The sequence below is a fragment of the Lepidochelys olivacea genome (assembly GCF_965140295.1).
Source record: "Lepidochelys olivacea isolate rLepOli2 genome assembly, chromosome: 1".
In the NCBI taxonomy this organism is placed as follows: Eukaryota; Metazoa; Chordata; order Testudines; family Cheloniidae; genus Lepidochelys; species Lepidochelys olivacea.
This window is the reverse complement of record NC_140411.1, coordinates 118,504,614-118,526,016: the sequence shown is the minus strand read 5'-3', so window position 1 is coordinate 118,526,016 and position 21,403 is coordinate 118,504,614. Positions and strand designations below refer to the sequence as shown.

At 40.7% G+C, this 21,403-nt stretch overlaps 1 protein-coding gene across 1 annotated transcript; it reads left to right on the top strand.

Moving 5' to 3' along the window:
* Positions 1 to 96: 96 nt before the first annotated feature.
* Positions 97 to 20,541, top strand: IL18RAP (interleukin 18 receptor accessory protein; the record flags this gene model as incomplete). The annotated part of the gene is made up of 10 exons (XM_084617651.1): positions 97 to 166; positions 3,147 to 3,417; positions 4,003 to 4,177; positions 7,410 to 7,584; positions 8,109 to 8,177; positions 8,474 to 8,597; positions 13,845 to 13,999; positions 14,416 to 14,553; positions 18,140 to 18,310; positions 20,065 to 20,541. 10 exons carry the CDS (start codon positions 97 to 99, stop codon positions 20,478 to 20,480), a joined length of 1,764 nt encoding a protein of 587 aa, XP_084473777.1. The 3' UTR covers positions 20,481 to 20,541.
* Between the last annotated feature and the right edge of the window lie 862 nt (positions 20,542 to 21,403).

The following is a 21,403-nucleotide window of genomic DNA, read 5'->3' as shown; positions in this document are numbered from 1 at the left end:
CTGACCGAGAACATCTCTGATCATCTATTTCATAGTACTTCACAGGCCAGCAAAGAACACATTTTTCCAGAGTGAATCAAAGTTAGATAGGAAAAAATGTTTACTTTTTGCTGGATCCTACTATTGTTTATCAAAGGAGCAGAGGTTAGAGAGTTTAATCTGACAGGTAAGAGATTGTTTCATGTCTTACTGGAAATGTTTCAATAATAATTTTATTGGCTGGTAATAATCAATATACATCCTATCATCATTTTATGAGTTTTCACTGATTCTGTGTAAGACTTCTTATGAATTATAATTTTTATGCATTTTTTTTGTTAAGCACTGATGATGTGCTTGGGTCTGTAGAAAGTACAAAATCCATAGTCCCAGAGTTAGCAGTGAAAGTAGATGGACATTTTCAATATAATGGAAAAATAAAAACTGGAATTTTGAGAGCATAATGGAACAAATTAATTGCTGCTGTAACGCCACTGAATAATACATCAGGAAGAGATGGCTTTCTCTCCATAGATTTCCCCTCTTCCTTAATCAAAACTCCTTTCATTGCTTTGTTTTGCCCTGCCCTATATTTTATTGGGCCTCATGGTGCTATGTATTAGTGGAATTTCACAGAGCTCTAATTAATTTCAGCTGGGAAAGCTGCAAGGTGCCTGCTGTGATTCCTTTGACATCTTCATCCAAGCTAAAACATTGCTTCATAAAAAAAAATAGAGCACTACAATTCGAGCTTTTGGGGACTTTTCTATCAGAAAATCATCCTGACAGAAAATGCCCTTTGCATAAAATCAAAATTTTCCATGGGAAAATGCCTGCCTGGAAGGCTCTTGTCAATTTCACTTTCTGCGGGCAGGGAGAAAATGAAATGGACAAAAGCTTGGAATTTTTGTCCTGTGAAAAATTTCAAGGTTTTCACTTTTTGTCAGGAATCAGGACTAATTTTTTCCAAAAACTTGAAAATTTCCCTTCTGGCAGGAAATTTCTGTTCTCCAACCAGCTGTAACTGCAATAGCCCATTATCCAGAGTGATACCATACCAGAATTAGCTGGAAGAGAATATAAAATAAACAGTAAATTGTGTGGAGATAATGTGTGTCTCTGATATGGTAGAACAAAGAGACAAAGGAAAATGTATGGATGTGGATTGTTGGGAGCAGTTGGATATAAAAGGTTGCCATTGACACATGCAGTCTAAAGACAATGGCAAGGTATCAAACAAGTGTACAGATAACATAAGGATAATACTTTGCATGTATTCAGCACCTCTCACAATAGGATATGAAGATGTTTCAAATAATTGTTTTATTAGCATTGCTGTGACATAGGTGAATATTATTATATCCATTTTGCAAATGAGAAAACCGAGATATACAGAGACAAACAACTTGCCCAAGATCATATAGTTAACTCAGTGGTAGAGTTTGGATGAAACTCTTTTTCTTTAAGCTAACACTCCACCCACATCTCCTGGATGCCTCCTATGTGGAGTGAAATTTAGTTAATGTAAATTAACTTTTGTATTATACCCATAAAAATAAGGATGCTTGGAGATAAGTCTGTAGTTTAACTATGGTAATGTGTCTACGGCAGAGGATAGCACCACCCCGTTGAAGACCTGGGACTTTGGAATACTTTGTATTTATTACTGTACATAGGCAAAATCAAAACCACTGCAACATATCAGTTTGTGTTTAAAGACATGTGGCCAGATCCTCAGCTAGTGTAATCAGCATTGTCGTTAATGGAGCTATGCCAATTTACACAAACTGAAAGTTTTTGGTCCTCAGAGCCCAATCCAACTGCTATTAAAGTCAATGGAAAGTCTATTTGTTTCAGTGGGAGCTGAATCAGACCTATAAATCCCAGACACTCATTGTTAATTTATACTCAGTTATTAAATGTTATTGGGCTAAATTTTCAAAAGTGACTAGTGTAGTTGTAGCTGTGTTTGTCCCTGGATATTAGAGAGACAAGGTGGGTGAGGTAATATCTTTACCTTGGCAGAAGGTACAAGCTTTTGAGATACACAGAGCTCTACTTCGTGTCTGGGTGGTTCTCAGAGCCCAGGTTCCTGCCCGAGTGGGGACATCTACACTACTATTTTTAGCCATGTAGTCCAAGCTCCATGAGCCCAAGTCAACAGAGGAAGATCGAAGACTCACTGCTATAGGGTTGTTGTTGGGTTGTTTTTTTTTCAGTGTAGACATAACCTAAGAGACAATGCCTGAGCTATTAGCTGGGACGATGCTACTTCCAGGCTCCATCCAAAATTATAAGACTTGTTTTTCAAAGACTAGAAGCCAAAAGATCTTAAGGACATTAAACAGTTAAAAAGTCACTCTCTAGAGAGAGGGGGAAAGCAGTTGCCAGGGGGAAGACACAGAGACTGATTCTGCTGGAGAAACTGAAGAAGCAAAATCTTCCCTGTCCACTCCCACATGGGACTTAAAGTAAGGTAGACATGTGTAACCTCGATATACTGGGAGCCTGGGAAGAGGATGAGGCAAAGGCTCAAGACAGGGTAAGGTAAGAAGTGGTGCAGGAGACAGCAAGAGGTCTATGTAGTCAGGCCTTGACTGCTTGTTTAAGGGTCCCTGGAAAGGGAGGAGCTGGGTTCCCCTACCAGTCCACTGAGGAAGATGGAGCAGAAATGCCCCTGGGATGGGTAAGGTAAGGACTACTGAAACTCCCTGATTCCAGGTGCAAGGACTGGTGGGTTCAGAGTTGCTCTGGGGGCGGGGGAGGGGGGGTCCAACGTGAAGTTGAAGGGCTATCAGTTGTTGGACTACTGGTTTTACTCCAGAAGGGGTGGACCTATATGTGACTGGTCACTGGGCTGAGTTGCAAGAAAAAGCAAACCACTGCAGGGCTGGCATGGCTGTCAGCAGGAGGTGCTAAAGGAGGAGAGCCTGCTACACCACACTTAATCAGCAGAGGGTGGGGGGAGTAGAAGGCGCATCGGCCGACAAGTCACTTGCTTACAGGCCCTTTAAGGAACCCCCTTAAAAATACCCCAAATCACCAATCACGTAAAAAATTTTGGCCATTTTCCTCTCTCTCTCTCTCTCTCTCTCTCTCTCAATATAATGAAATCTATGCTATATTCATGTCGGATTGTACTGATATGTTTGTTGCCTGCCTTTCAGGGTGTCTTCATAAAGGACCTGGAAGGATTTATCATGCAATTACTGACGAGGAGTTTATTTTGGAATGTGTGTTGCCATCCCAACACCGTACCCACATGTACAACAACTCATTACTCTATAAAAGTAAAGTGCTGTGGTTCTGGCAACAAAAAGATGGAGAGCCACTGAAGATTATCAGTAATGAAAGCACTAACCCCACTCAGGAAGGGAATGCACTTTGGTTTAGACCGATAGGGATTAATGATGCTGGAGTATATATCTGTATGATAAGGTATGTCAGTGTGTCAAAAGGCCTTCCTTGATGTACACTTTCACTGATAGCTGAAAATCATAGATTCATGCAAATAAAGGGCTGGAAGGTCAAGAAGTTATCTAGTCCATCCCCCTGCATTAAGACATGATTAAGTATACCTAGACCGGGGTCGGCAACCTTTCAGAAGTGGGGTGCCGAGTCTTCATTTATTCGCTCTAATTTAAGGTTTTGCGTGCCAGGGATACATTTTAACGTTTTTAGAAGGTCTCTTTCTATAAGTCAATAATATAGAACTAAACTATTGTTGAATGTAAAGTAAATAAGGTTTTTAAAATGTTTAAGAAGCTTCATTGGAAATTAAATTAAAATGCAGAGCCCCCCGGACCAGAGGCCAGGACCCAGGCAGTGTGAGTGCCGCCAAAAATCAGCTCGCCTGCCGCCTTTGGCCCGCGTGCCATAGGTTGCCTACCCCTGACCTAGACTATACCTGACAGAAGTTTGTCTAACCTGTTCTTAAAAACCTCCATGCCACTAAACTCTTTCTTTGGTCCGATACGTTTGATTGTTTTCACTTGACCTTGGTTTCTTTTCTTTGCTGCACAGGGAAGAAATCCCATGTCTCTCAAACATCATAAAGGTTCAAGCAAAGAACAATGCAAATTGTTCGGATAATGGCAGAAATGAGCTGTCTCTTCTCATTGAAAGGGGACATTCAATTTCTTGTCCTGGGATACACTGCTACAATCATTTACAAAGGTCACCAGTGACATGGTACAAGGTAACAGTCACTCTTTTCCAATTCTCTGTGAAATAAAATCAGTGTTGTTACAATTTTAGGCTAAATTCTGCACTCTTACACATTTCCCACAATTTCTACTGAAGCAAATGCAAATTGTGCACAACTCCCAAAGGGGGAATATTTTAGAGGCTTCTAATTAGAGCTGAGATGGAAATGGATTTTCTGTTTTGTGGGAAACTTCATGATTTGGAAAAAAAAATTGTTCCAAAATGGAACAAAACCAAAGAATTCTAAACTTCCCATGAAACAAAATAAATTAAAATGAAAATTTCTGCTAGATCAAAACATCTTGTTTCAATAAAATTGAAGCATTTCGTTCTGATTTCAACCCTTTAAAACTTTTAAAAACATTTTTCTAAATTAAAATATATAAAGATTTCATTTTCAGAAGTAATTTCAAAATGAAACATCAAAATGTTCCATTTTTAAAATGTAAAAATGCTTCATTTAGTTTCTAAATGAAATGTAATCAAAATTGGTGTTTTTCAAAAAGTTTCTATTGAGATGAAAATGGCATTTTATTGAAAAGTGATTTGCTGAAAAATTTCTGACAAGTTTTACTTATAATGGCCATAAAATTGTCTCCAAGCTAAAATTTGGCAGACAAGGAAGGGATGTTCTTTTTACACAGTTTAAAAAAATTGATCAGTTCTGTATAAGGTTAAAAAAGGGCAATACATGGAAATTACTTTGCATTCAGAAAATACCAAGTATGAAGTCTAATCAATTTCCTAAATAGACTTACCTGCTATGCAGGAATAACTCTTGATATATTGTACCTAACTACTCATTTATACCATCTAGTGTTACAGCACTAAGTATATGTTCAATCAAGACTAGAACCATTTCTGTAGCCAAAGTGACTTTTGAATTTCCTGTAAAAGATGTACAACCCATGATCCATCCATGATTTTTACTAAAAATACCCTGACTAAAATGTAGCCTTATTTGTAGGATATTTTCTAGATGCTCTTTGGGCTTCTGCATCTTTCTGTTTTCCATCTTCTGTTGCTTCTGTCATGTCATGTATGGCAAAAGGGAACTTGAGGCTCCATATGCAATGAAGCAGTGCATCAGAATTTATGCTTTTGTTCTGCTGCCTGCCTAGGCGTTTGTTTGGTGAGCATTCTTGCTGGTGGAGTGGACTCTTAAAAGCAGGATTTAGGATAAATGTGGGTGAAATTCAGGATCAAGGGGCAGAAAGGTCAATGAGGTGGTGTTATGCTTTCTTTATCTTTTTGAGAATGTTATTGTACTGTACAAAGGTGGATTCCTCAATGTTTTGTTGGCAGAGACGCAAAGGCCTGGGATAGTAAAAGGTACTAGTTCTGCAGGTCATTAGTGTGGTACACTGGCAGGATTGCTATGGGTGCAGGGCTGGAATAGCAGGACAGGGTAGGTCAGGATTGGCAGAGCAGTGTGGTAAAAGCTAATGCAATGAATGCCTGCTTGAGTGATGTCAGGCTCTCATTCCGCAGTGTTAGTTCCTCACTTTTATGAAGAATAAATTCATCCCCAAATTGTTACAATGATTCATTATATCAGAATTGCCCAATTCAGAGAACTATGAATTGCATTAGAAATGATCAGAAATCTCTGCCCATTTGATGAACAGCATCAGCCCCTTATGTGTAGAGGCTTCACTTAGAGCCTGCACAACAATAATTTCTGGTACATCTTCTATGGCAAATTTTCTTTTCTGGTTTCTTTTTGCATGAACTTTGAATTTCCTTGCTCTGTTCATTTAAGGCCTGATCAAAACCCCATTGAAGTCAATGAGAGTCTTTCCATTTACTCTAATGGGCATTGGATTGGCCTTTATTAAAAACTGTCAAGGTTCCTTCCCCGCTCTGAACTCTAGGGTACAGATGTGGGGACCTGCATGAAAGACCCCCTAAACTTATTCTTACCAGCTTAGGTTAAAACTTCCCCAAGGTACAAACTTTGCCCTGTCCTTGAACAGTATACTGCCACCACCAAGCATTTTAAATAAAGACCAGGGAAAGAGACCACGTGGAGACATCTTCCCCCAAAATATCCCCCCAAGCCTGACACCCCCTTTCCTGGGGAAGGCTTGATAAGAATCCTCACCAATTGGTACAGGTGAACACAGACCCAAACCCTTGGATCTTAAGAACAATGAAAAATCAATCAGGTTCTTAAAAGAAGAATTTTAATTAAAGAAAAGGTAAAAGAATCACCTCTGTAAAATCAGGATGGTAAATACCTTATACGGTAATCAGATTCAAAACATAGAGAATCCCTCTAGGCAAAACCTTAAGTTACAAAAAGACACAGCTTATTTTACCAGCCATTAAACAAAAGAAAATCTAATACATGTTCTAGCTAGATTACTTACTAACTTTACAGGAGTTGTAAGGCTGCATTCCTGATCTGTTCCCGGCAAAAGCATCACACAGACAGGCAGAACCCTTTGCCCACCCGACCACCGCCTCCAGATTTGAAAGTATCTTGTCCCCTCATTGGTCATTTTGGGACAGATGCCAGCGAGGTTATCTTAGCTTCTTAACCCTTTACAGGTGAAAGGGTTTTACCTCTGGCCAGAAGGGATTTCATAGCACTGTATACAGAAAGGTGGTTACCCTTCCCTTTATATTTATGACAAAAATCTTTAACCATTCTAGAGGATATGTGTATATTTAGGACATTAAGAATGGCTGGAATTTTCAAAAGCATTCAATGTTGCTCGGTGCTCATAGTGAAAGCAATAGCAGTATTGCCAACTCCAAGCATTCAAAATTCACGAGTCAGATTTCAAGAAATCATGAGATTTATTTAAAAATCATAACATATGAAAAGAAAAGAACAGTTTTCCTTTTAGTTGGCTTCTGGTTTCTAAGTCTTCAGGTCCCACTTCATTCATATTTGCAGAGTTTTCTCCGCAATCATGAGTGTTAGAATTTTGCTTTTTTTTTAAATATGAAAGCTAAGATTCTCATGTACTCAGCTGCCTTCAGAAGCTAGGGGTTGCAAAAGCAAACAAACAAAACCCCCCCAACCCCCCCACCCCCAACACCAAAGCTTATGAGACTCATAGTATAACAGACTCCGCTATTGACTTCAATGGGAACAGAGTTAGGTCTGCATTCAGCTCTCATGACAATCTCACTCTAAGATTTTAAAAGAGAATTTAATTAGTTGCAAAGAAAATAACCCATCTAATTGCTTCATTTTCCTTTCTTTTTGTTAGAATGGAATTCGAGTAATGCTTCAGGAGACTAGACCAAGTCGAAAACTTAAGGATGATAAAATCCACTTGCTTCGTATCTATAAGCAAGATGCTGGTATTTATGTATGTGATTACATTTTATTTGACAACAGCATCCAGTGGACAATGAGAAGAGTAGTTAGAGTAAAAATCATTGGTAAGTAACATATGAGCTCAGAATAATAAAATATCTGTAGTAACAATTTATTTTCTGTAGTAAATTAGTGTCTCTTTCCTCTTCTGTACTGTTTTAATTTGTGCTCACATTCTGAAAATCTTGTCCTCTCTCACAGTGACAACGCTGTCCTCTCCTGGTTCTATTCCTGCTTCTCTGGCTGTTTCTTCAGAAATCTTTACTGAAGCCCCACTTACAAAATGACTATATGTTAGGAATGTTCAGACAGGCCATCGGGCTAAACATCATTAAAGTCCTCATCCCAAGTCCGTTAAAATCAATAGAGAGATTGCCATTGACTTCAGTGGGCTTTGGATGGAATGTTAAATGTTAAGTAATAATATATAATAGACTGTCTGTAACCTAGAATAATCAATAACCTTATCAGAGCTGATTCTATCTTGGGTTTACCATAGCCTAAGACAGTATAGCACCTTTTCACTATACATAATAGTCTTATCAATTATTTTATTTTATTTTATTTTTTATTTTGTATTGTATTGCAGCACGAAACACTGTCCACACCCCAAACATCTTGTATCCCAGTGGCATGAAGACCCTTGAAGTAGAAGTTGGTAAGCGGGAGCTTTTTGCGGTTCTTTTTCTGGACAGGAAGGGCATTACAATTTAATAGAGTATTGACATTTCACTGGATGATAGAAACCAGTTTTAAGACATGTATGGATCTTAGGTCCAATGTTTTGTATGGATTAGGTCAAAAACTGAGACAGTATATTGACAGTGTATGCCTTTGTTGGCATCAAAGGGGAAAAAAACGCATCTCAACCCAGCAACCACTTTCCCATATTAATTAGGAGAAAGACTTTCCAATGACTTTTGTAAACAGTGTTTCTATGTTTCCTTTTCACAGGAAAACCTCTTAAAATGGAATGCAAAGTATCATTTGGCTTTGAAAGGGATTTTTTGCCTAGGATAACTTGGTACAGAGACAACAAAGAAAGTAAAAGTGAGCCACTTTTGCAGAACTCAACACGGTAAGGGGAAAAACCAACTAAACAGAAAATCCCAGCTTGGTTACAGTGCAAGCAAATGTAGAGTCTTCAATATCTACTTTAATGTACTGTCTTCTTACCTGGAGACACTGGAAGATCACTAACAAAATATCAGAAAACGTAAGAAAAGTCCACTGAGGATTTTTAGATACATATTACATACTAATATGTGTGACACACACATATTCTTTCTAATATATATATTATACATGTTAACACTCCACTCTATATGTATGAATAGACGCATGTGTATATATAATTACATTCAAAAAAGTATGTTAAAAGAACATGATGATTGTACAGTGAAGCACTGAAAATTTAGCAAGTACCAGGGTTAGGCTGCTCATGCAACTCGAATTCCGCCCCCTTTTTGCATATGCATTAATATACAGAAATACAGTCTTTAATTAAATACTCACATAGTATTTTGTCCACAGAACCCAGCCTTGCTCGCACAGAATAGATGGTGCTCAATTAATGAGAAGCTGTTCAATAATTTGTTTCTCTTCATACTGAGAGCAAACCCTGCTCTAAAGAAAAAATGGTCAATCTCTTCCTGGGCTTTTCCATAGCTCCCATCTTTCTGGTGTCACAAGCAATGTATTTATCTTCACAGCTCCTAGAATTATCCCCATTTTACAAATGGGAATTGAGGCGCAGAGAAGTTAAGCTCAGATGTGTCCACTAATTTTGGCTGCTCAATTTGAGACACCTACGGCTTGATTTTTTCAGAGTACTTAGCATTATATAGCACTGTATATGCTCAAATAATATATAGCTTTACATAAAGCTTTATATGTAGGCACAGCTCCCATTGACTTCAGTTGCAGCTCCCAGTGCAAATCAGGCCCTGGGGTCTCAAGTCAGGCACCCAGAAAACGAGAGAGAGAGAGACAATTAGTGACCACCTATGAAAAGTTTGGTTTAAGAGAGTTGCTCTGCATGACACAGGAACTCTGTGGCAGATGCAAAGACAAATCCAATTCCTCATGGCAGCATTCAACTATCTTGACCATCAGACCCTCCTTTCTCTTCTTGCAATCCCCTGCTTCAGTCACTACATACCTTTGACTTCTGCAACCAATGAAGCAGGGTTCCTACAGACAAGGGTCTCCTTTACTATACGACCCTGGTTAATCCATAGAGCAGGTGAATCCTGTGCACTGAATGAGACAGGGATCATGTGGAAAAAGTAGTATGGGATCATGCCATTAAAGACTGTATCGTAATTCATATTCACAGGGGGACTGAATTAAGGTTGCATGGGAGACCTTAATTTGGGTATTAACTTTTGAATGCTTGGCTTTTCAACCTTAATGTTCTTTTAACGTGTGCGTGTGTGTCTGTGTCTGTGTGCACATGGATGCGTGCATGTGTGATTTCCTAGGTTTAAAAAAACCAAAGTGAAAAAACAGAAATCTCACCATATGGCATCATATTGACGCCTACATGGGACATCAGCATGGTTGGAACTTTTAGATGCACCTCACACACCTCCGCCACTTGAGCTAATGGAATACCTGAAAGCAGTAGTAGGTTGTCATTGTCTGTGTGGACCAGCACTAGCGGGAAATGAGACCCACACTTTGCCAGTGGATTTCACAGATATTTGCTAAGAGCAGAGGAATGGTGAAACTCAGAAATCTTGGGTTCCATTCCAGGGTCCAGAGGAGAGTAGTTAAAGACTCTTCTGCTTGTTCTCCCCCAAGCTGAATCCTGTCCACTCTATCCCAGCCAGCTTGTCCTGGTCCTGTCTTTGATCTGGCCCTGTCTCTTTGTCCTAGTCCCAGTAGTCTTGCCCAGCCAGTCCTATTTTCCCTCTCTGGGTTCCCCATCAGATTCTCATTCTCCCCCCAGATGCCAGTCTCTTCCTCCCACAGACACTTTCAGTCCCAATCTCCTTGCTTTGCTAGTCCTATTTCCCCTCCTCTCCCAGCTCCTTGTTCAATCTCTCTCTCTCTCCTCCCCACCTCCTGGCAACCAGTCCCAGGGGCTCCTCATCCAATCTCAGTCTCTGCCTCCCTCCCTAACCCCTTCCTAGTTTCTTGTCCCAGTCTCTTTGCCCAGCCAGTTTCAGTTTTACCCTTGCACCCTGTCTTCTCATTAGACCTTTCTTTCCCCTGCACAATCCCCTTCCCACCCCCATTGGTGCCCAGTTCCAGTCTCCTTGTGCAGCTAGTCCCAGTGTCCCCCTAGCTCTTCGTCCACTCTGTGTTCCCCTCCCCCCTTATCTGCCAACTGGCTCCCCACTGCCCCTCACATGTCCCTCATTGGGTGTCCTTCATTGGGTTGCTCCCAGTTCCAGCTTCCTCTCCAGCTCCTAGTCTCAGTCTTCTTGTGTTACCTATCCCAGCCTTCTCCCATGAGTCGGAGTCACATTCTGCACTTCTTGGTTTCCAATCGTAGTGCCCACCTCCCCAAATCCCAGTCACAATCTTGGCCCTCCCCATTCCCGGGCTGACCCAGGCTCCTTGTCCAAATCTACTCTTTCAGTCCGGCTGTTGTCCCCTCAGCATTCAAATCAGAAGGCTTCCTTCTGCACGCTGCTTGAGCATCAGCAAGGAGAATCATTGAGAGCACAAGAAAGACAGGCTCCCTGCTCTCAGTTGCAGTACCTGGCATCATCCCAGCATCTGGGAGCAGCAATTCTAGAGGTCTGTCTTGGCCCCTGCACCGCTGGGATAGAGCATGTGCAATCACTCTGTGGGGATGGCTCGTGCAGTCTGGTCACACACAGGATGAAGTGTGCTCACGGAGGATAGAATGTTGGAGATTTTAGCTGATATACTCAATAAAGATTTCTTAGAGTTTGTGCAAACTGAGATTTTTTTTCAAAGACTTCTAGCTTGGCCAAATGTGGGTAGTTTTTCATAGGAACAGCAATAAGCACATCTATAACACAAAGACCAAATTTCAAATCCTTGGTCTGAAGTATGGGAGTGCTAGAACTTCTCAAAGTAAAGGTCCCAGCCAATTTTTAACAGGCAGATATCCGGCATGGAAAATTTCTGCCCAATGGTTAAAGTTCGGCAAAGCTGTAAGCAACTGAGAACAGGGTCTTATAATAGAAAGTGTTGTGCAACCTTAATATTAGGCTGTGTTACCAATGTCACCTATAATGATATTCATTATAATGATATATATTATTATATAACAGAGAGTGAACAAATAGAACAAATGGTATCAACACAGACAACTCTGGACAGAGATTTACAATATTTTATGGATAAATTTGATTTATTATGATTAAAGCCACTCACTGGCACATGTGTGGTATTACAGAGATCAGTCGGTTATCAGCTTCTGAACAGAGTAGTGCAAAATGGTTATGATGAACATTGTCTTTTTCAGAATTCATTAGAAACTCAAAATTCAGACACAGTGTATTGAAAGATTTGTAAAAATTTGGGAACGCTGCTCAATTTTGGATAAATGGGGATCCACTTTCAAGGAAATCAAGTGTGATTTGAGTCAAAATAATATGATTGCATGATTTCATCATGTGATCAGGTGTAACTTGGTGGATTACATGAGTGTCACCTCATCTGAAATGCTAAGTGAAACTTCAGGGTTTGACACCACATAGTCTGAACCAAAATATGAATGAAATTCTATAAAGCAAACACCACTAGTTTTCACCCTGCTCTGTTCAGGTGACCTCAGCTGGTGGTTGGGAAATGCCATGAGATATGGGATATGATTCTGCAAATTCCTAGTGTCCCGCATCACCTGAGAATTTTGCTAGCATTAAATTATTTTAAGATTTTTCACAGCAAGGTCCCTTGCCACTGCTGTAGAGTCTGCTTTTTAAGGCTTCAGTTCAGCTATGTAGGTGCCTAACTTTAAGTACATGTCAATGGGACTAAGCATGCGCTTAAAGTTAGGCATGAGTTTAAGTACTTTGCTAAATTGAGGTCTGAGGACTGATCAAGAGCAACCTTTTTATTGTGTTGTCTGTGGGCACTAGCCATGAGATCAGAACCAAACTGAACTTTCATACAAGGACATCATTTTTCGTTTGCAACATTGTCACGGATCCACAGAATTGGTGCTACACCCCCAGCTTTGGAGCAGTCTCTAGGAGAAATCCCTTCAGTATGCCAGACCCCCAGAAAGGGTCCCACTCTTTCTCCTTGTTAGCCATACAGCTTCACTGCTTCCCTAGACTGGATTTATGGGCTTTCGGAGCTCCTGCGTCACACCATGAGCTCCATTCAACAAGTCCAACTGAGACAGACTCCTGATGGAGAGTTGTACATTCTTCAGGGATTAATGCACCTCACCAGGCATTTGCAATGACACCAAGCAGTGTTGTCAAAACAGTCAGGTTTATTAGTTAACTGGAATGCAGCATAGGAAGTCCTTAGGGTAGTATAGAGAATGGAAAATTAAAGCATAGTCCATTCTGGTTAGCCCAGAGCCCAGCCAAGCTGTAATGAACCTCTGGTTTAAGCTCTGTCTGACCTGCCCTCCTTCATCTGACTCTTGGTAAGAGTCCTGAATACTTCCAGAAACCACCTCTAATTCCCCCACTTCACACTTCTCCAGTTCTTTGTTCTCGGCTGGGGAGTGTTGCTCAACCTCCCTGCTGAGAGGTGGGGAAATCCAAATCTCTCTGGGTCGACAGTTGCTACGTGTCTATGTCTGGACAATTGGATTTGCCATTGTCTTTTCAAATGTTCCACTGATATGGGGATCACGCTTCAGGGCTGGTCTACACTACTGGGGTGGGGGAGAGGAGGAGGGGAATCGATCTAAGTTACGCAACTTCAGCTCCGTGAATAATATAGCTGAAGTTGATGTACTTAGATCTACGTACCACGGTGTCTTCACTGCGGTGTATAGATGCGTCGATTCCCCTTGCGCTTCTCGTTGAGGTGGAGTCCTGGAGTTGACGCTAGAGTGATTGGTGGTTGATTATCGTGTCTATACTAGACATGATAAATCAACCCCTGCTGGATCGATTGCTAACCCATACCCAGACCCACACCTCTTAGCCTGGCCTGAGAGCAAACAGTCCTTTTCCACCCACTGGGTAGCAATGGAGCATATAGGGGAAAATAAAACAAAAACAGGACTCCTAAAAATATTACAAAATACTCCTACTCCTTCACAGACATCACAGGTGAATGACAAGAATGTTAGCATCTCTTTATTTGTACAATCATGGGCTTTTGTGTCTTGTGTGAATGAATAGTAGATGGATGATAGGAGTGTTTTTCTGTTTAGGATTCGTGCAGAAGAATTTGGAGGCAAATCATTTGTTCATGTTGCCACACTCAGGGAAGTTACTGAAAGGGACTTGAACAGCAACTTCATCTGCTTTGCTCAGAATTCTGTGGGGAACTCGACAGGAGTGCTCAAGCTAAAAAGGAAGGAAAGAGGTAAATCCAGAAGAGGTCTAGCAATTCCTGATGAGATATGTTTTGAGCACTGTCACTAATATGCTTGTGGTCATCATTGCCCTCTACTTTTCAATAGGTTAGAGGGGTTCCTTGAAACTGACCGGAAAAGGTTTTGTTTGAAAACTGCTAGAATTGCTCTGTGTTCCAGCACAGATCTGCTTTTCACACTGTCAACAAGACACTATGTATTCTCTTGAATTCCCATGCTAGGCCTGAGTCCCAGTGTTCAGAATTGGACTTGGATCCAGTTCCACACTTCCTTAAAATTTGGGAGGCAGGCAGGAGTGAATCTTGTCAGTCAGTTTAGTCCCCATCCCTGCTATTAGCATTTCTTGTACATGTCAGTATTATTATGGAAACACTGAATTTTAACAGCAATAATTTTGTTTTAACAGCACTTTTCATATACATATTATATAGTGCGATTGCAGTTCTAGTTGGACTCCTGGTGGGCAGCGCTTTTGTTTACCAGCATTGGATCGAAATAGCGCTGATGTATAGAAATTACTTGGCCAAGGACGAAACTATAGGAGGTAAGAAAAATAGAACCATGATAAACTGTTATTTTACTTCAATTTTTCTATTATCATTTGCAGTATCTGTTAACCATTTACTTTAATGTCTTCAATCACATTAGGGCTAATTCAAAGGCTTCTGAAGCCAATAGTTGACTTTCCACTGACTTCAGTGGTCTTTGATTCAGGATCTTAGAGAAGCCGGAACACATGGGGCAGTACATATTTACTGACTGAAGTCTTATAATGAGCCATTTACAACAGCAGTAAATTAGCCAGGGAAATTCAGAATAGGAGATAGAGGTTAGGCAAAACCCTGTAGACAGAGGAGTGAGGTGTTTCCAATATTTTAACAGGAGGTTCCCACAGGTTAACAACAGTTTCTCCCTCAACCTGTGATAAAATCTGTAGACTAGAGGTGCATGTGCTTGCAGAGAAATGGGTGAGGAAATGGAGACATATAATCATTTATTTTCCTATTTAATCAACACAATTTCTCATAAACATAACCAAGGAGGGAGACAACATCACTTGGCAAATCAACTTATAAGGGCACTTACTGGAAATATTTATATTTTCTTCCTAAGGAAATTCATGTTGATCATAGTGATCAACTTCTAATCATGAATATTGCAATAACACCCACAGGCCTCTACCAGGTTGGGGTTCCCAGGTGCTAAGCTCTTTACAAATGTATAGGAAATGGCAGTCCCTGCCCCAAAGTGCTTACAAAGCTAATGTGAGATGCAGGGGGTGGAGTCGTCTGGTGGTTTCTACCTGTAAGACTTTTCTGAAACACAACTGGCCCTTGATGCAAGCTGGTATATTTTAAAAGAAATTCATAAATTGCTCTTCAGAAAGTGTATTGGTGAGCCAACTGATAAGTCACGTCTGGCCAGGGTGATCTGGGAAATCACGTAACCCTCACTTCAGTTTGGTGGCAAGATTTTCATGAGGGCTCTGGAAACTCCCCTGGTGGTTTCTCCAGCTGATCCCTGAGATAAAGAGGTGTTAAGCTCTTTGGCCCAGAGACTGTTTGTAGACTGTCTAATACAGTGTGGCCCTGAACTCAGTTGCTACCATAACAATACCACCACCACCAATAATAATTATAAGGAGTGGTTGTTTTATAATATGGTGACAGTGACCTCCACTGGTGAAATGAGGAATTGCAAACATCTAGTGCAAAGGATTCTTTATCATTATTAGTATTTAAGATTTTCAAAGGGACCGCAACTCAACCTCCAAATCTGCGAGTTGAAATTTGCATGCTTACATTTTTTTGCATGCACACTTTCTGGGACTTAAGTTTTAGAACATGCTAAACTTAGATGTAGTTACACAAACATGCACATATAATTTTCTAGTGACGCTGACTGTGCCTGACTTAGGACAAATGACCTGTTCAAGATCACATAAGGAACTGATATTGATCACATAATCACAGATTAGTATTGATAACTGTTCTTATAGGGCTGGGTACTGCAAGATGCCTTATTTCAGTAAAGCACTTAAGTGCATGTTTAAGTTTAAGCACGTGAGTAGTTCCATAGACTTCACTGCAGCCAGCATCTTGCAGAACTGAGCCCCTATCCGGTACTTTTGCTCTGAGTACTAGGCAATACAGCCTGTTCACAGATGTCCCCAGTTGTCCCCAACATCCATTACTCCTTTGTCCATATTTTGTTATTAACCTGTTCAACTTTTAACCCCCCGCAAAAGTTTGTTTTTAAAATGGAAATACTTGTTACATTTTTATTTAAAAAACAAAAATATATCTCTGTATGCATTATAGCCAAATTTCTCAAAATCTGGGAAAATTTGGATCTGGATTTGAAATCCACAGCTTGGATCTACTTCTTTAATGGGACAGAACCAGAACTCAAGAAGTGGACGGCTCCGAAGTTTGAGGTGGTGTTTGGATCCTGACCTGAAATTTGCATCTTGCCCCCATCTCTATTTATAACACATGAATTTTTCTACTATTGTATTGAATAATGCATGTGCTTTTATGACAATATGGTGTGTAAGAGAGATGGGGTTTTACTTGCAATAAAATGCACTGCATTTTGGAAACAGCTTGTGCATTGGAAATGCTATGTTTTTCTTGAGTAGCTGCATCCTTTGATATGATATAAATGAGACATAAATGTTGACTACTGCACACAAAGCAAAAAGTTTGACTCAGTCTCTAAATCAATAACTCCTCACTTAACGTTGTAGTTATGTTCCTGAAAAATGTGACTTTAAGTGAAAGGATGTTAAGTGAATCCAATTTCCCCATAAGAATTAATGTAAATGGGGGGGTTAGATTCCAGGGAAATTTTTTTCACCAGACAAAAAACTATATTTTATATATATATATATATACACACACACACACAATATATATATAAGTTTTAAACAAACAATTTAATACTGTACACAGCAATGATGATTGTGAAGCTTAGTTGAGGTGGTGAAGTCAGAGGGTGGGATATTTCCCAGGGAATGCCTTACTGCTAAATGATGAACTAGCATGCGGCTGAGCCCTCACGGGTTAACACGTTGTTGTTAATGTAGCCTCCCACTCTACAAGGCAGCACGAATGGAGGGAGAGGAGACAATGTGGCAGACAGAGACACACACCCTGTGTGTGTGAGAGAAAGAGAGGCATTGCCCCTTTAAGTATGCTGACACAACTCTAAGTACATTGCCTTTTTAAGTAGATCTGGAAGTTGAGACAGCAGAGACCTGTTGTGTCTCCCCCCGCTCTATGGATGGGGTAAGCAGGGGGCAGGAGCAGGGGGGAAGCAGACACCCTGATATTAGCTGCCTCTTCTTTCCCCACCCCCCACACAGCAAGCAGGAGGCTCCAGGGAGCAGCTCCAAGGCAGAGGGCAGGATAAGCACATGACAGTGGGGGGAGGGACAGCTGAACTGCCAGCAATTGGTAGCCTTCTGGGTGGCTGCTGCACAGGGAACTTAGGGGAGCGGGGAGCTGATAGGGGGGCTGCCGGTCCACCCTGGTTCCAAGCCCCCATCCGCTAGCTGCAACGGGCTGCTTTTCCTGCAAGCAGTGGACAAAGCAGGTGGCTGCCAAACAACGTTATAAGGGAGCATCGTGCAACTTCAAATGAGCATGTTCTCTGATTGATCAGCAATGGAACAACGAAACAACATTAACCGGGACGACTTTAAGTGAGGAGTTACTGTATATGTAATTTAATGGGAAATGGCCAGATCGTCAACTGGTCATGCAGCAAAGGATGTTACTTGTTTTCTGCATGCTTTCTGAAATGAAGCAATGGACCTGATTTTCCATTGCTTTCCATCTTGTGTAGTGGTTTACAGAATGGTAGCATTTTATACTCACTTTGGCTGTGAACGTCTACAAGAGTTGCAAGGCAATGGAGAAGCTGGACTGATCTTGAATTACTGACTGACTCCATTACATGACTTGACAATTGTTTGCTATTAATCACATGTATTCAGTTAAATAAAATATTTATATACTGACCATAATGAGAATTTACCATTACATTAAATTAAAGGTGATGGGTACTTCAGAAATACCTTAGTTGCATTCGATGAGCTGCACAATTTTAATGTTCTTTTCTTTTAGATTGCAAAGAATTTGATGCATTTGTGTCCTATGCAAAACAAGACTCCTTTGAAATTGATTCCACTTTTCTTAATGAGGAACAGTTTGCCCTGGAGGTCCTTCCGGAGGTGTTGGAAAACAAATATGGATACAAACTGTGCCTTCTTGAAAGGGACATTCTTCCAGGAGGAGGTAAGGTCCCACTTGATATGTGGAAAACATCAGGAGACAACCCTTCTCTCCAGTCTTTTCTCCTCTAAAGCCAAACTTTTTGGTTGGACTGGCATGATGCACCATGGTCACATAACTCCCATAATACACCACATTGGTTCAACCAAAGGGGAGACCATCTTGCATTATGGGAGATGTAATCTGCTAGAAAGCTGAGGCCAGAGGGGAGAAGAGGGGCAGGAGTCACCTGAACTTTAACTTCCATGAGTCACTCTGGCAGCTCAGGTGGACACAGATTAATTTTGAACTGACCCAAAACAAAACATTTCGATTTGGTTCAACAAAGCAAAAATGTTTTGATTTGGTTTGACACAAAATATTTTGTTTCGATTTTGCTGATGGATAATTGAAAAATTTCAGCAAAATTGAAATTTTTCTTGTGTAAAACTACACTTTCTGTCAAAAAAAAAAATTCATCATCCCTTGTAGTCACTAAAGAGCCCATGGCACCTGTGGCAATTTGTGGAACCTGTCTAGGCACAACTTATGATTCTGTTTGGAGTCAGGAGCTCTTTTTGTATATCTGACAGACTGCAGATTTAATTTTGAATGAGGGGTTTCTTTGCCTTCTCAGTTGTTCTTTTACCTCCATGTTGGACTGGAACGCCAACGTTTAGCAGCACAGGGCTAAGAACAAAGGGTCATTAACTTAAGTGCTCTACAATTGACATGGCACCACTTTAGACAATAGGCTGAGTCCTGCCCAAGAGAACCAGTCTGTGCAGGTGGGCTGATAATGAAAGTAATAGGTCACCTGGTAGGGGATTTTCATCACCTGATGAGGCTGATCAGGAAATCACCTGATAAAGACTGGAGATTATAAAAGAGAGGGTCTCTCAGCAACTATTTTAGAGGGAGAAGTGAGACTAGGCCTCCATGTTCTGGATGAGAAGCCATGTGCCTGAGGTCAGGGAGGAGAGGAAACATCCTGGACTCCTTAGAGGGCTCTGGTGTATGGCCAAAGAACTCTCCAGAGTGGTGTGGAAATTGAGGCAGGAAAACTATGTTTACATCCATTTATCTTTCATGCAATGTAAGGAGAAAACTGTGTTTAGAATGCTGTGCTAAGAGTGTGTGTGTGTGTGTGTGTCCATTGTCTTCCATGCATACCCTTAAAGAGGAAAAGCATAAACCAGAAGGCTCACACCTTCAGTGGGATCCTGGGGAAAGTGCAAGAACAGCTGGGGAGGCCTGTGGGAGATGGCACTAGTTTTAGGGCCTAGGCCATTGGACTGCAGGGTCCCCACTGTCAAGAGGGGGGTGACTGACATGAGATTCGCACCAGACAGCGTGCCTTAGAGGCCCAAAGCCAGAGACAGTACCTACATTCTGCCCAGCCCTAGCAAGCTACGAATATGTGGGATTCAGCACTGGGATCCCTGCACAGCAGTCTGGAGAGCATCCAGAAGTGGCACTCAACCAGATCTTTGACTGCATTTATCAGAAGAATGAAGATGTTAGCCCAGGTGTCATTGCCAAATTAATTGGGTAATGGCTTTCTAAACGCTCCTTTGGTTTCAAGTGTGTTCTCTTCTTCTCATGCTGTGAGGGACATTGCTATGTGCTGTTATGTGCAGTTGTTGCATTTTACTCCAGTGGTGGCTGCATTTACATGGTTGTTAACACGATTATATTTAATTTTTTTAAATGCTTTCGGTGCCTGTGGCTGAAAAGCCCAGAGTGTAAGCTAGTACTAATCATTACTTCTTTTTCAGCTTACACTGATGATATTGTAACAGCTATTCAACAAAGCAGACGAGCTATAATTATCTTGAGTCCTGGCTATGTCAATGGACCCAGCATCTTTGAACTGCAGGCAGCGGTGAACTGTGCTTTAGAAGATAACATGATAAAACTGATTTTAATTAAGTACAAGTCATTCCAAGAGCCAGAGTCTTTACCTCCAATAGTGAAGAAAGCTCTTAAAATTTTACCAGTGGTTACCTGGAAATCTTCTAACTCTAATTCGCCAAACAAACAATTCTGGAAATATATGCGATATCACATGCCGGTGAAAAATACCCGGGGGCTAAGGAAAAACAGTCTAAAATTTTTTTTCCAAAGGTTATTTAGTGTGGTTATCAATAGCAGAAAGGCCGCTGGGAGAAGTCAGCAGATTAAGAAATGGTGAGGTGATTGTAAAGGAACATCCTGTATCTGCTACCACCTGACCACAAATTTAGGAGCTCATCATCTTTTGTCTCATTGATAGCTCACTCTAACATAAAGTGAAAAAACCCTCCTATAATGTGACAACCCTAAAGTCTTCAATAGAAGCAAGTGGCATTGGATCCAGCTGTGATATGTCTTTCTTTTATTATTATATTTAATATTTATTATTTTCAGCAAAGTTGTAGCCAGAGATCCCAGTCAGAATTTGGGCCCCATTGTACTAGATGGTGTATAAACCTAAGACAAAATAGAGTTTACAGTATAACTATGTATTAATAATAGTAATATCATAATTCTATTTCTAACTAATACACACTGTGTACACAGGCTTTCCTGTGTGAAAGAAATTAAAAGCATAAAGAAATATGGACGGGATTTTTATTTTTATTTGCCTAGTTCTGCTGTCATTATGTCATTGGTAAAACTCCCACGGATTTCAGTGGGAACAGATTTAAGCCAAGTTTGAGCATTTTTGAAATTCCAACCCTGGACTTTTTTGTTTGTGTTCATTTGCCCTGATGTTGATAATAATGATACAACAGTTTGAATGTCTTGCTCATTGCATTGTGTTTTCATTTGAGGTTTGTTTTTTCTATTTTTTTTGAAAAATTAAAAAATTAAAATTAAAAAAGAATCCAAAGGAATTTTTCAATGTAACTTTTCCTATGCAGGCCAGAGGGAGCAGCCCTAAAATTCTTAGCCCAGATTGTTCCTTTCTGTGGAAAAAATCCATGAGAGAGAGCCTGTGGAGAGGAAAACTCTGCGAGAATCCCCTCACATGGCCATGTTGGGATGACAGGGTTCAGGTTCTCCTCACCTATAGAATGGGGGGAAGTTCTGTCAAGGTTCCTTCCCCACTCTGAACTCTAGGGTACTGATGTG